Here is an 11,297-nt window from a genome sequence, read left to right as displayed (position 1 = left end):
GCAGTAAACAGGCAGGATGTAAAATAAAAACTGAGGGGCAAATGTTTAACACAGGAGATAACACCACAGCTGACTATTACATCGCTGCTCAAGCTCATACGTTTGACAGACGCGCAGCACACTGAACTGGAAACTGTAAACGACACTAGACTCGGAACTGTAACCAAGACTGACAAAGTTCGGTCAGGACCGACCAACTAACCCCTATTCCAGCATAAGCTGGTTAACACACGACATGACTCTTTTAGCCACACACCCTCTGTTAAATGAACAGAAGTTTGTTACATTATCGATGTTAATTTTAACGAACCCGCTACCACGTACCCACAATAGATACCATCGAACGCTCAGCGCCAGAAACTTTAGCTGTACAGGATCTCCAGCTGCATTGGTCAGATGACAGTAGCGATGTCAATGAATGTGAACGAACTTAATCATGTCTGCATGTTCTTGTCGCTTGGACTTCTTGAACTCAGCGCCTTGGTAAGGAAATTGCGGAGCTCCGGGATAACACGCTGGATCAGCTGAGCCGAACTGAATGGAAAGATTTCATGTTCAGATTGAGTTAGCTGAAGTGCACTAAGTAGGAGAGTACTGGTCTTAGATCAAAAGGTTGGTAGCGAGAGAAAGTACCCGGCTCTGGTGCAGATCTTGTTAAAATGCTCCAGAATGTACAGGATGCATGTATGTCTCAGTGACACCGCATGGAAGGCTTCAGACAAGTCATACATGTCGGAGACGTTATCTAGATTCACATCCTGCGACAGCACGAATTATATAGTTAAGTTGTATCTAATCAGTGGTTTAAACACAAAACTAAAGAGTGGATTTCCTAAATCACCTTTGCAATCGTATATTCACATAGGCGTTTGAGGCCTTCTAAGAGATACTGATCAGCGGCTCTAAGAACATCCTGAGCAATTTCACTGGTAACCTGCACTGACCCTGTATAGATAAATCTGCACAAAATAGGATGATTTCAAACATTAATCAAAGAAGACACTGACCCATATGAGAAAACAAAAAGTTGCAGATTCAACAGAAAAACAAACTGTGGCTAAGCAAGAAAGGAGGGCAATGACTTTCTAACCTCATCATGAGTTCAAAAACGTCCCATCTGATATTGGGAATTTCAATATCTCTTGCATCCTTTTCCTGGTTAAGAAAACAACCTTTTATTAGACATATATGAGATTCAAGGTTTATTCAAAACCAATGTACTATTTACAGCAGCAATAAGTCAACTAGGAAAAGAGATCCACAGATTCCAACCAGCAAAAAGCAAGTTATGGTGTGCCAAGCTCAAAACTCACCCTGTACCCACCATCGAACATTGCACGAAATGCATCTGAAGAAGCAAGCAAGGCAATTCTGTGTGCATAAAAACGCTTCCCTGTAGAAGAAAGGATTAATATTGTTAGGGACCCAATAAAAAGGGATATTTACAGTAACTACTGATAAAATCAGAGCCCTGAAATAGTACCAACCTTCCACCAAGAAGTTAACATCTGAAAGTGTTGAACTATTCACATATTGCTCCCCAAGATAAACCTGCAATGGAATATATATTCAGTAACAGTGGCCAGTGCCACAGCGGTTACCAGAGTTATGGACAGAACAATCCCTCAATGTCATAATTGCATTCTATACAAGATTGCAAAAAAGCAAGAATTATTTGGAAACCTTTCTAAAAAAAAAAAGGGTAAGGACTACTAAATTGTGGCCACAACTGCGAACAGACTGCCAAGCAATTAAAATAATCAACATAGTATTTGCCTCCAGCAGGTTGTACAAGCTATCCTGGTATCCTGTGTTCATGACCATGTTGCACTACAAGAGAAACTCGTTTGGGCCCACCTTATTTAACCAACATCCCTTTCCCACAATGGTTTTATCAAACTAAATTCATGTGCATCCAAGAAAATCCACACTGAAAATCATGCCATTGTGATACTAGTTTTAATTACTACATTGAGCTCTACTCACTGCTATCAACTTGTGCATATAATACAAGGTAAAATTGAACTAAATTTAATTCCTTCACCTACCTGTGGTGTTGGAGATGGAGGGGCAGCATCCATAGGAGAAAGTGCTGCAGCTTTGTTGGCCAATTTGTACAGTGCTGCTGAACCATCTTGTTGATGTTTCGAGCTCATGGAAGTCAGAAGATCAAGAAGCAAGTCGAGACCTGGATTAAACAAAAATTTAATCCATGCAGAACATCAAAACGTCGAATGAAAATGAAAATATACCATTTTCAGTGGATGCAAAATTGTTTATACCATTATTATCAATGAAAATTGTGCTTTGATCTTCAGGGGCACAAAGGTGCGCCAGAGCCAGAGCAACACGTCTCTGCACAGTTTTCTCTCCTACTCGCATCATGTAAAGCAAGTGTTTCAGCACCTGTAAACCATCAGATGGGATCCAGCGGTATAAATACTAGTCTAGCACATTGCAAACAAAAAAAATATATAAACCTTGTGACCAAGCTTACTCGCCCATTTATCTTCTCCTCTAACCTCTTCAATGTTTTTGCCACACAGTCCTTTGTTGCCTGAAAGTAAACATAACCAAATCAAAAACAGTCACAACAAAGCGAACAATTTATGTTTGTATTAATCTCAGACTTGTTATCTCCACTTGGTGCTGATTGGGTGAAGAAAACAAGGGTGCGAACATTTAAGAGTGAGTTTGAGGCTCTAATGGTGAAGGAAATTGAGTCTGTCGATGAGTTTGCTGGGAAGATTAGGGTGTGTTCGGCTCCTGGGTTAGCTTGCCTCACCTCACCTTATCAGGCTAGGCAAGCAGAGGCGAGCCAAAAACACTCTCCTGCAAAAGCCAGGCAAGAGCGCTCATCTAGCAACCAAACACGTCCTTAGTACCCTGGCAAGCAAATTTGAAGCTCCAGGGGCTGGCTTGGAGTGAATGTGTAACCGACTAAAAGCATATGAAGAGAGCATACAGCTGAGGCACATGTGCAGATATCAGCTCCTTCTCACTCATGCGGAGTGCCAGGCATGTATGAAGTCCAGAGGCTCATTGTCTAGCAGCAGTCACAAGAAGTCTAGCAACAGCTGGGGTGGCAGAAAGTCCCACAGCTATGGACATGAATGCGGCAAGGGTGGCTGCAGTGGCCAGGAAGATGATGGGAGTTGCAATTCCAGCACAAACTGTGACAAGAGAAAGATCCAAGTGTTTTAACTATCAGTCTAAGTGCAAGGACGGTGATGGGAATCGTCATTCCAGTACAAGCCAGGACAAAACAAAAATCAAGTGTTTTTAACAGCAGGAATTTTGGCCACCTCATTGCTACTGTGAAGAGAGGAACCAGCCTAGATTATGGCTGTTTCATATAAGGGAAAAGAAACAGAGCTCATGCTCAATGAGAAAGGTATGAAGCCTGATCCTCGTGGAGATGCAGAGTTGTATACTGTATTACTGATGTGTCGAACCTTGACACTGCTGCTAACAATCACATGACGAGTTTATTAAGTGCTCTCAGAAACAAAAGTTTGTAGCACTACCCTCATGTGAAGCAAAGTTTATGTCGGTAACAGTTGCTGCTTGTCAAGCATTGCTGATGAGGAGTTTGCTAAGTGCAGTGACCGGTTCTGAGCCCAAACCAGTCGAGTTGTTTGTTGATAACAAGGCTGCCATAGCATTGATGAAGAATCTCATGTTTCACGACCGCAACAAGCATATAGGCACTCCCCTATCATTTCATTTGTGTGATTGTTGAAAAGAGAAGCAGATTAAGGTTGATTATGTATGCACTCGTGAGCAGCGTGCAGACATTCTTACAAAGTTTCTTGCAAATATCGAGACTGCTGAGATGCAGCATTTACTTTATACAAAAGATCGCAAGCTAAGTCTAGATTAGAAGGGAGAATGTTACTACAACCTTCAACGTACCTGAACAATAAATTCCCCATCTTGCAACTTTTGGACACCTCCCACTTTAATGAAATCGGAGACATAGTCCTACAGTGAAGTAAAATGAGAAATACAAGAGAAACATGTTTCTGTACCCTCTCTCTCACAAGAGCGCGCGCAAAGAAGGAATTGTGTGAAATGAATAACCAAAAAGTGGGAAAACAAGCTTTTCAGAAATATGGGCACCCTTCTTTTGAAAATAAATCATGAATTACCTCATTATCTGCAACTCCGTAAAGGGCAAATGCAGCGTTATGTTGCAGAGATCCATTTTTTGAATCAAGAAGTTTTAACAAAGGCAACAAACCACCGTTATATGCAATACCTGCTTGGTTATGTGTGTCCTGGAAAAAAATCTTTAGATCAGATTACAAGTAATAACGAAGCTAAAAAACAAACTAACGACTCCACTAACCCATAAGTAAAAGGGAAAGGTGTATCTGGATGCCTCTTTATATTATATCGAATTAGTCAAACAATCTCGCAAGGAAGTTATGTGCTGAGGTTTGCTACGAGTCTATGATAAATATTATCTACCACTGACAAATTGGTTCTTTCCTAGTGCTCCACATGGCGCTAGTTGCACAGTAGACCAGCTCCTAGCACCTAATCAGCGATTAGGCAGGCCTAGGGAGGATAAATCAGCTAGGTGTCTAGGCAGACAGTGTCACCTAGGACCTAACGCCTAGGCGGATGCCAATGAGTACACTGATCTTCCCCTTCAAACCACATTTAGGCCTTACACAGGTTCAAAAGTTCTGCTAAGGTTCAAAAGTTCTGCTAAGGTAGGTATAGGTAGGGTTAGTTGTCAGAGTATATGGTGGAGCGAAGAACACAAGACAGTATTCTATGCAGCCAACATTCAGGTTCTTGAAGCTCTGCTATTTTATGGACAAAAGCTAAATAACTTCAGTTTTCCAAGGTGCACTACACCTAACCAGCAGACAAACTCAGGTTGATTCTTTCAAGAACGAACACACTGGCTACAATTTTTGGCCTGACTATATCATGATATTTGCATCCCCACAAGTAGTTTCAATCAACACGAAAGAGCGAGAGAACAAATTTGAAAAAGTTATGTGGTTTTTATGAGAGAGCAACAAATATTATCTAAGTTGTTTTACTTTCACTGCTACACTGATTCTCCATAACAGATAACGGTAACGTAACTGACAAACATAAAAAGAACATGTTAAACAAAAAATGAAAACTAAACCTGGGCAAGTCTCCCAAGTGCAAAAGCAGACATCTCTCGCAGTTGGACATCAGCTGACTGTAGCATTTCAATTAGTGGTCGGACTGCACCCCTTTGCACAATATGGACCTGTAAACAAATCTATGAAGTTAAGAAAAGAACAACTAAAAACCATCCTAATTCTGTTAAAGCGTTCCCGTTCCTTGAGATATATTATTCCAGATTTCCTTGTACTTGTATACTATAAAAGATTCAAGAGTTAAATACGCCGGAGGTCCTTAAACTTGTCCCGCCGTGCCACATAGGTCCACAAACTCTCAAAATCGAAATCTAGCACCCTAAACTTCTTAAGTGATTCACTGGAAGTCCATATCGCTTCGTCAGCGCTTTGTTGCTGATGTGGCATGCCTTGGTGGAATGTGTTTTTGCATTATCCCCCTCACCTTGCTTGTTTCCTATCATCTTTCCCCCTTGCGATCTCTATCCCCTCTCCTTCCTGTTCTGCAGCTGGATTCACGGAGGCGCAGGAAGATCAGTTTGGATTCAGACGGCGCACAAGATCCATCGAGGCAATGACAGCACTCGTCGTTCTTCGCATGGAGCCGTGGAGGAGAGGCAAGTATTTCTCGTGGATGAGCCGTGAGCGAGCTCATCTGCACGATTCCGTGGAGGGTGAGCTCATGCAGCGATGAGGATTGAGCTTTGTTCCTCCTGCAGCTCATGGGCCGAACGTTGCCAGCCTCAATCCTGCCGAAGATGTCGAAGCCACGCTGGCAACGGCAAGCGGAGGGCGGAGGGTGCTGACGGTGCAGCCACTAGGAGAAGAACTCGCCCATGGTATTGCAGTCTCAGGTGGCCGCCACCAGCACCCTTGGGGGACAAGGTCGTGGAAGCTGTGCGTGCGGCTGCGCTGGTGAAACGGCACCCACACGTTGCTTTGACCTTCATGACGGCGGTTGTACAGCGGCGCCCACGCGTCGACAAGCACAGCCATCTCAGTAGTTGCAGGAGGCAAACTCAATGGAGGGCAAGCCGACATGCTGGAGCAGCAGTGGGGGGCGGAGCTCAGGGGGAGAAAGAGGTAGCTGAGCTAGAAGATGACAAAAACTAAGGTCTTTTTTGCATATATCCATCCATGTGGCACCACGTTGGCATGCCACGTCAGATCTAAAAGTCCATTGAAGGGGTATGGACCTCCGGTGAATCACTTAACAAGTTTAAGGTGGTGGATTTCGATTTTGAGAGTTTGTGGACCTAAATGGCGGGACAAGTTTATTGGCCGCTGGTGCATTTAACTCAAGATTCAATTGGTTAGTTCATTCTTTTTCTATCTTTCCCTCACTCCCCAAAGATAAGGATCACAGTCTGCAGTTCATTAAAAATTTCATTTCCATCACAATATGTAATTCGCATAAATTGAAAGCTATATATGCAACTACCAGTTGTTTTCCACTGAAAATTTTATCCCCACTGCAGTTTGCAATTCGCACCTCATAGAGATGCAGTTGCCAACAGTGTTGACTAACAACCAGTAGATTTGTAAAATTTACTAAGACTTGTAAACAATGAGTGAGGCATTTGTCAAGCACCTTGCAATCAGAGTCGGCAGAAGCAAATTGCCCTAGCAACAAAGCAGCCTCTCGTTGGCTTTCTGTACAAGAAGAACTGAAAAACGAAGTGTTTCATTCATCAACCAGATATTCTTGAGATGAGTTGGACCAGCATAGATCCCAAACTAGAGCAAATCATAGTAATACCCTTTGAAAATTTAAGCAACAGTGAAGAAAACCTTCTCAGATGAATAAGATGATGTTCTAGACTACAAACGTTAAGGATATGGAAATGGAACAGAAGTAAGAATGTACAATCTTACAATTGAAGGTTTCTTAATATATAATAATTAGCTTTTTTTTAGTTGCTTAAATCAGTAAAGTTTATGCATTCAGAAAAAAACATGTACACTGGTGTCCTCACAGTACTTGACAATTAATAAGGTATATTCAACAGAGCAATTAGTCTATATTATAATAATTCAAAGTTCCCATGCACAACTAAAGAATCAATAATTTTAGCAGAAACCAACTAATATTGTAAAACATTTCTTTGTGTGCGATAAAGCTGCACCTTCGTATCATGACCATACCTTAATAATCCAATCACAGGTTGCAGTGCCCCGGCATTAAGAACCTCCTTCTTGATGTTTGGTGACGAATGAACCAAATTTCCAATAACACCAACCTAACGTGTCAGCAGAGAGTATTTATTAGAGTACATTGCAACAAACATTAAATAGATCATGAATATAATAGTTCCAAGACTATGGTCATATTCCACCCACTCATTTTTTATTGTTAAAAAGTTGATATAGACAGGTAGTCTTGCACTTGTAGAAGTACAAATGAGCATAGAAGTGACCTTATGGGTAAATGAGCATAGAACATCATGCTTGAAATATAAGCATATAACTCAGACCAACTTCATGCAACTTATTGTTTTGCACAAGCAAAGAGGTGCAGATTGATATTTCTAAACATGATCCAAGTAGCTGGTGCCGAATGGTTTTTGCAATATTCCATGAAACAAGTAAATAGCTTCACCCTCTAGTGTAATATGTAACACCCCACACCCCATCAAATTAGTAGTCTGTTAGCAGTGGTATTGTTGGCTTATTTGGTCCTGTTGTGTCGGTGTGGTGGCTTACTACTATCTTGGGAGTTTAGGCATGTGAGGGCAAAGTTATAAGCCTTGATGCTCCAAACTAGCATCTCTTGGTTAACCCTTTTACACAAAAGCAAGGATGAAAGTGTAAGAGGTGCTATGTGGATGCATGAGCCCACCCCACATGGGGGAAGCAAATTTTGGGCATAGCACTGCTCACCAAGAATCAAATACAATAACAACAACAACATAGCCTTTCAGTCCCAAGCAAGTTGGGGTAGGCTAGAGTTGAAACCCAACAAGAGCCACAAATCAGTGTTCGGGCACATGAATAGCTGTTTTCCAAGCACTCCTATCCAGGGCTAAATCTTTGGGTATATTCTATCCCTTCAAATCTCCTTTTATTGCCTCTTCCCATGTCAATTTTGGTCTTCCTCTGCCTCTCTTCACATTACTGTCACGCCTTAGGGTTCCACTACGCACCGGTGCCTCCGGAGGCCTTCATTGGACATGTCCAAACCATCTCAGCCGGTGTTGGATAAGCTTTTCTTCAATTGGTGCTACCCCTAATCTATCACGTATATCCTCATTCCGGACTCGATCCCTTCTCGTATGACCACAAATCCAACGCAACATACGTATTTCCGCAACACTTATCTGCTGGACATGTCGTCTTTTTGTAGGACAACATTTTGCACCATACAGCATTGCATGTCTAATCGCCGTCCTATAAAACTTTCCTTTTAGCTTCAAAGTAATCAAATGCACTAAAAAAATTAATAAATTTTCCCAGTAATCCATGTATGTGCACCATGACAAAGACTAGCCTGCACCAGAGCCCAAAGGTCCCAAAATTATTTAGTTGTGTTGCCAAGGCTCCTAACCTTCAATTTTAGCATCAGAGGTCCCTGAACTAGCTTAATTCAGCCACTAACGCTTATCACAATTGACATAAAAGTGACATGGCGACCATGGAAGGGACCTCAAAGGCGCTTAACTCTATGGCTCTGTCAATCCAATAAGCCCCACTAGTTTGGCTAAAGTCGGCTCTATGTTATATCAATATCAATGCACGAACCAAATTAATATAATGTCATGGATGATGATCAGAAAATATTAATCAAATGGCACCTTATACATGACAACAAACGCTTAAGAAATCATGCAACGCCCCAGGTGAAAATGTGTTGTGTAGCAACATACTATCTGGAAGGTAACTGCAGCCAACTAAATTAAGTTTCATTCAGCCTTCGGAAATACACCTAGAAATTTTCCATGCAAACCAGGATGGAGTCCAGCATGAAATTTTTCTAGCTAAATGTACAATGCTAACTAAATGCACAATGCTATGGTCCAGCATTAAGCTTTCAGTATGGAATGTTAAAAATTTACATTCCATGCAGCCTTAAAACAAATGTTGATTAAGTATTGTACAAAATTGGAGAAAAACAGCACCAGACAGAAGCATATGACCATTTCTCTATAACAAACTAACTCTAATAGATGGATAACATGGTGTAAAAACACTGTTAGAGAAGTGGAGTACACAAAAAATCAGAGTATTCAGAGTCTTACTGCTTCATAGTGAATTGCAGCATCCTCTGACCGCAGCATTAAGATCAAAGTTGGCAAAGCATTGCATTGAACAATCTGCATAACAGGGAAACTTTACCATGCTGTATAGGCATAAAATCATATGCAAGTTCAGATGTCAAAATCTAAAATAAATGTTGGCTTCATTTATTTTGATGTCTCACCAGGGCTTTGTTCTCATCATTTTTAAAAGCTAGAGTACGCAAGGCCCCTGCAGCTGCTCTCTGCACCTTAAGATCCTGCGATTCAAGCAATTCAACAAGGGGTGGTATTCCACCTTCCATTCTGCAGTGGAACAAAACCCTCAGCAACAAGTGAAAAATTCCCAAGGAACGTCGAAGATCAAAGAGGCGTAGAACAAAAACCTGACGCTAGTTTTGATGTTGCTATTTTCATGAGCGAGATTGGTAATTGCATCAGCTGCTCTCTTGATGACACTGTTAACTACCCTCGAGTTTGTAGTATTTTTCTGCCTTCTCAAGAGGTTCACAAGCGGAGGTAGGGCACCAGCATCAACAATAAGTTGTTGATGTTCAGGCTGTTGCAGCAAGACACCGAGTAAATGACTAAATTGCTCAAAGCACAATTATAACTTGATGAAAACTGTAACAGTGAAGCATACACACTCAAAGCATAATTATTCAAGGATTCCTATAGGGTATTGGAGACTAGGATATGCTTTTCCTAAGTTTCTATGTAAACGGTACTAGAGATGACTAGCGAGACACCAAGTAAGGATCACTTTGGTAGGTTGGATGTTACTACAGTTTAAAAGAAATGCAGACGCGTCAGGATGCGGGCTAGGAGGTTCAGGATTACTGTGTATGGGGAAGTTGAAGTCCCTAACTATGTCACAGGAAACTTGAATTTAAATTCACAGCCCTATGTAGAGCACAAATTTGACAGTAATACAAGCAATTGCAGTAGAAGGGAAGAAAAATTTAGACTAGAACTCAATTAGGAAATCAGAAGGAACCTTTACAGCTAGGAGACCCAGAGCGAAGGCAGCGCCCTTCTCGACCTCATGCTCGAACGGCCGCAGCTGCTGATCCTCCTGCGCCGCCGCCGCCGCCGCAGGCTCCTCCAGGTGGCCCACCAAGGCCGGCACGGCGCCGCCCTCTACGATCACGTTGGCAACCTCCTCTGCGCAATTGACAACCACCAGATCCGCCTCAGTAAGGGTGCGGGCGCACGGATCGGCGCGGCCGGCGTGCGGTTGGGCGAAGGGAGGTTACCGTTTTTGGCGAGCTCGGCGAGGACGTGGGTGGCGCGCTTGGCGGCGACGCGGTCGGCGTGGCGCCATGAGGAGGCGCAGCGGAGGAGGACGTCGACCTGCGTGCGGACCTCGCGGGCAATCGCTGCTTGGGAGGAGTGGCGGCAGCAGATCTCTGAGGCCGCCGCCGAGCCGTCCTCCTCCTCCTCGTTGTCATCGTCGGCGCCCGCGCTGCCGAGCGAGGACGCCGCGGCCGCTGCCGCTGCCGCTGCCGCCGCGGCGACGGCGGCGGCGGCCGCCTCGTCCTCCAACTTCCGCTTCTGCCCCTTGCGGCGCGGGCGCTGGGGCTGCTGCTTCTGCTGCTCCGCCTCCATCCGAGAGGTCGACGGCGGCGGGGTGAGCGTGTCGGAGGTTGAGGAGGAAAAGGCGGAAGGAAGGAGTTTGCGCCCAGCGCGATAGGGTATATTTCGTGTTCGGTGGAAAACTAGAAATGGGCATTTGCTGTAAAAAACGGTTCAGTTTTTCTCACATTTTGTGCTTTACTTCGATCAGATATATTAGAGTTGTACATATGTTGAAGTTTAATTTAAAAGGCAGCTAGTATTTGAATAAGTAAAGTGTACGGTCTATCCGGAGGTTTCGTTTAGCCTCCGCTCCAGTTTTTCCAGCTCCGTTCCCAAACCATCTTACCAAGTATCTTCA

The 11,297-nt window shown here is 43.2% G+C and overlaps 1 protein-coding gene across 1 annotated transcript; it reads right to left on the bottom strand.

The window, feature by feature from the left end:
• Positions 1-11,040, bottom strand: LOC101773470 (ARM REPEAT PROTEIN INTERACTING WITH ABF2). The gene is made up of 19 exons (XM_004962104.3): positions 10,618-11,040; positions 10,359-10,525; positions 9,748-9,920; positions 9,547-9,667; positions 9,365-9,439; positions 7,275-7,369; positions 6,721-6,796; positions 5,153-5,260; positions 4,152-4,280; positions 3,916-3,984; positions 2,498-2,557; positions 2,283-2,406; positions 2,049-2,188; positions 1,488-1,551; positions 1,314-1,393; positions 1,091-1,155; positions 842-959; positions 634-758; positions 1-534 (listed from the first exon to the last, which is right to left on the bottom strand). The coding sequence occupies exons 1-19, from the start codon at positions 10,967-10,969 to the stop codon at positions 435-437; spliced, it is 2,241 nt and encodes a 746-aa protein (XP_004962161.1). The 5' UTR covers positions 10,970-11,040; the 3' UTR covers positions 1-434.
• Between the last annotated feature and the right edge of the window lie 257 nt (positions 11,041-11,297).

Source organism: Setaria italica, chromosome III, assembly GCF_000263155.2.
Source record: "Setaria italica strain Yugu1 chromosome III, Setaria_italica_v2.0, whole genome shotgun sequence".
NCBI classification, from domain to species: Eukaryota; Viridiplantae; Streptophyta; class Magnoliopsida; order Poales; family Poaceae; genus Setaria; species Setaria italica.
The sequence above is the reverse complement of the archived record's forward strand: the minus strand, read 5'-3'. Positions and strand labels throughout refer to the sequence as shown.

Coding starts and splice junctions, on each gene's coding strand:
- LOC101773470 (XM_004962104.3), bottom strand. CDS start 10,969: ATGGAGGCGGAGCAGCAGAAGCAGCAGCCCCAGCGCCCGCGCCGCAAG. Junction 10,526..10,617: donor CGCCGAGCTCGCCAAAAACG/GTAACCTCCCTT, acceptor TCAATTGCGCAG/AGGAGGTTGCCAACGTGATC. Junction 2,407..2,497: donor AGGAGAAGATAAATGGGCGA/GTAAGCTTGGTC, acceptor GATGGTTTACAG/GTGCTGAAACACTTGCTTTA.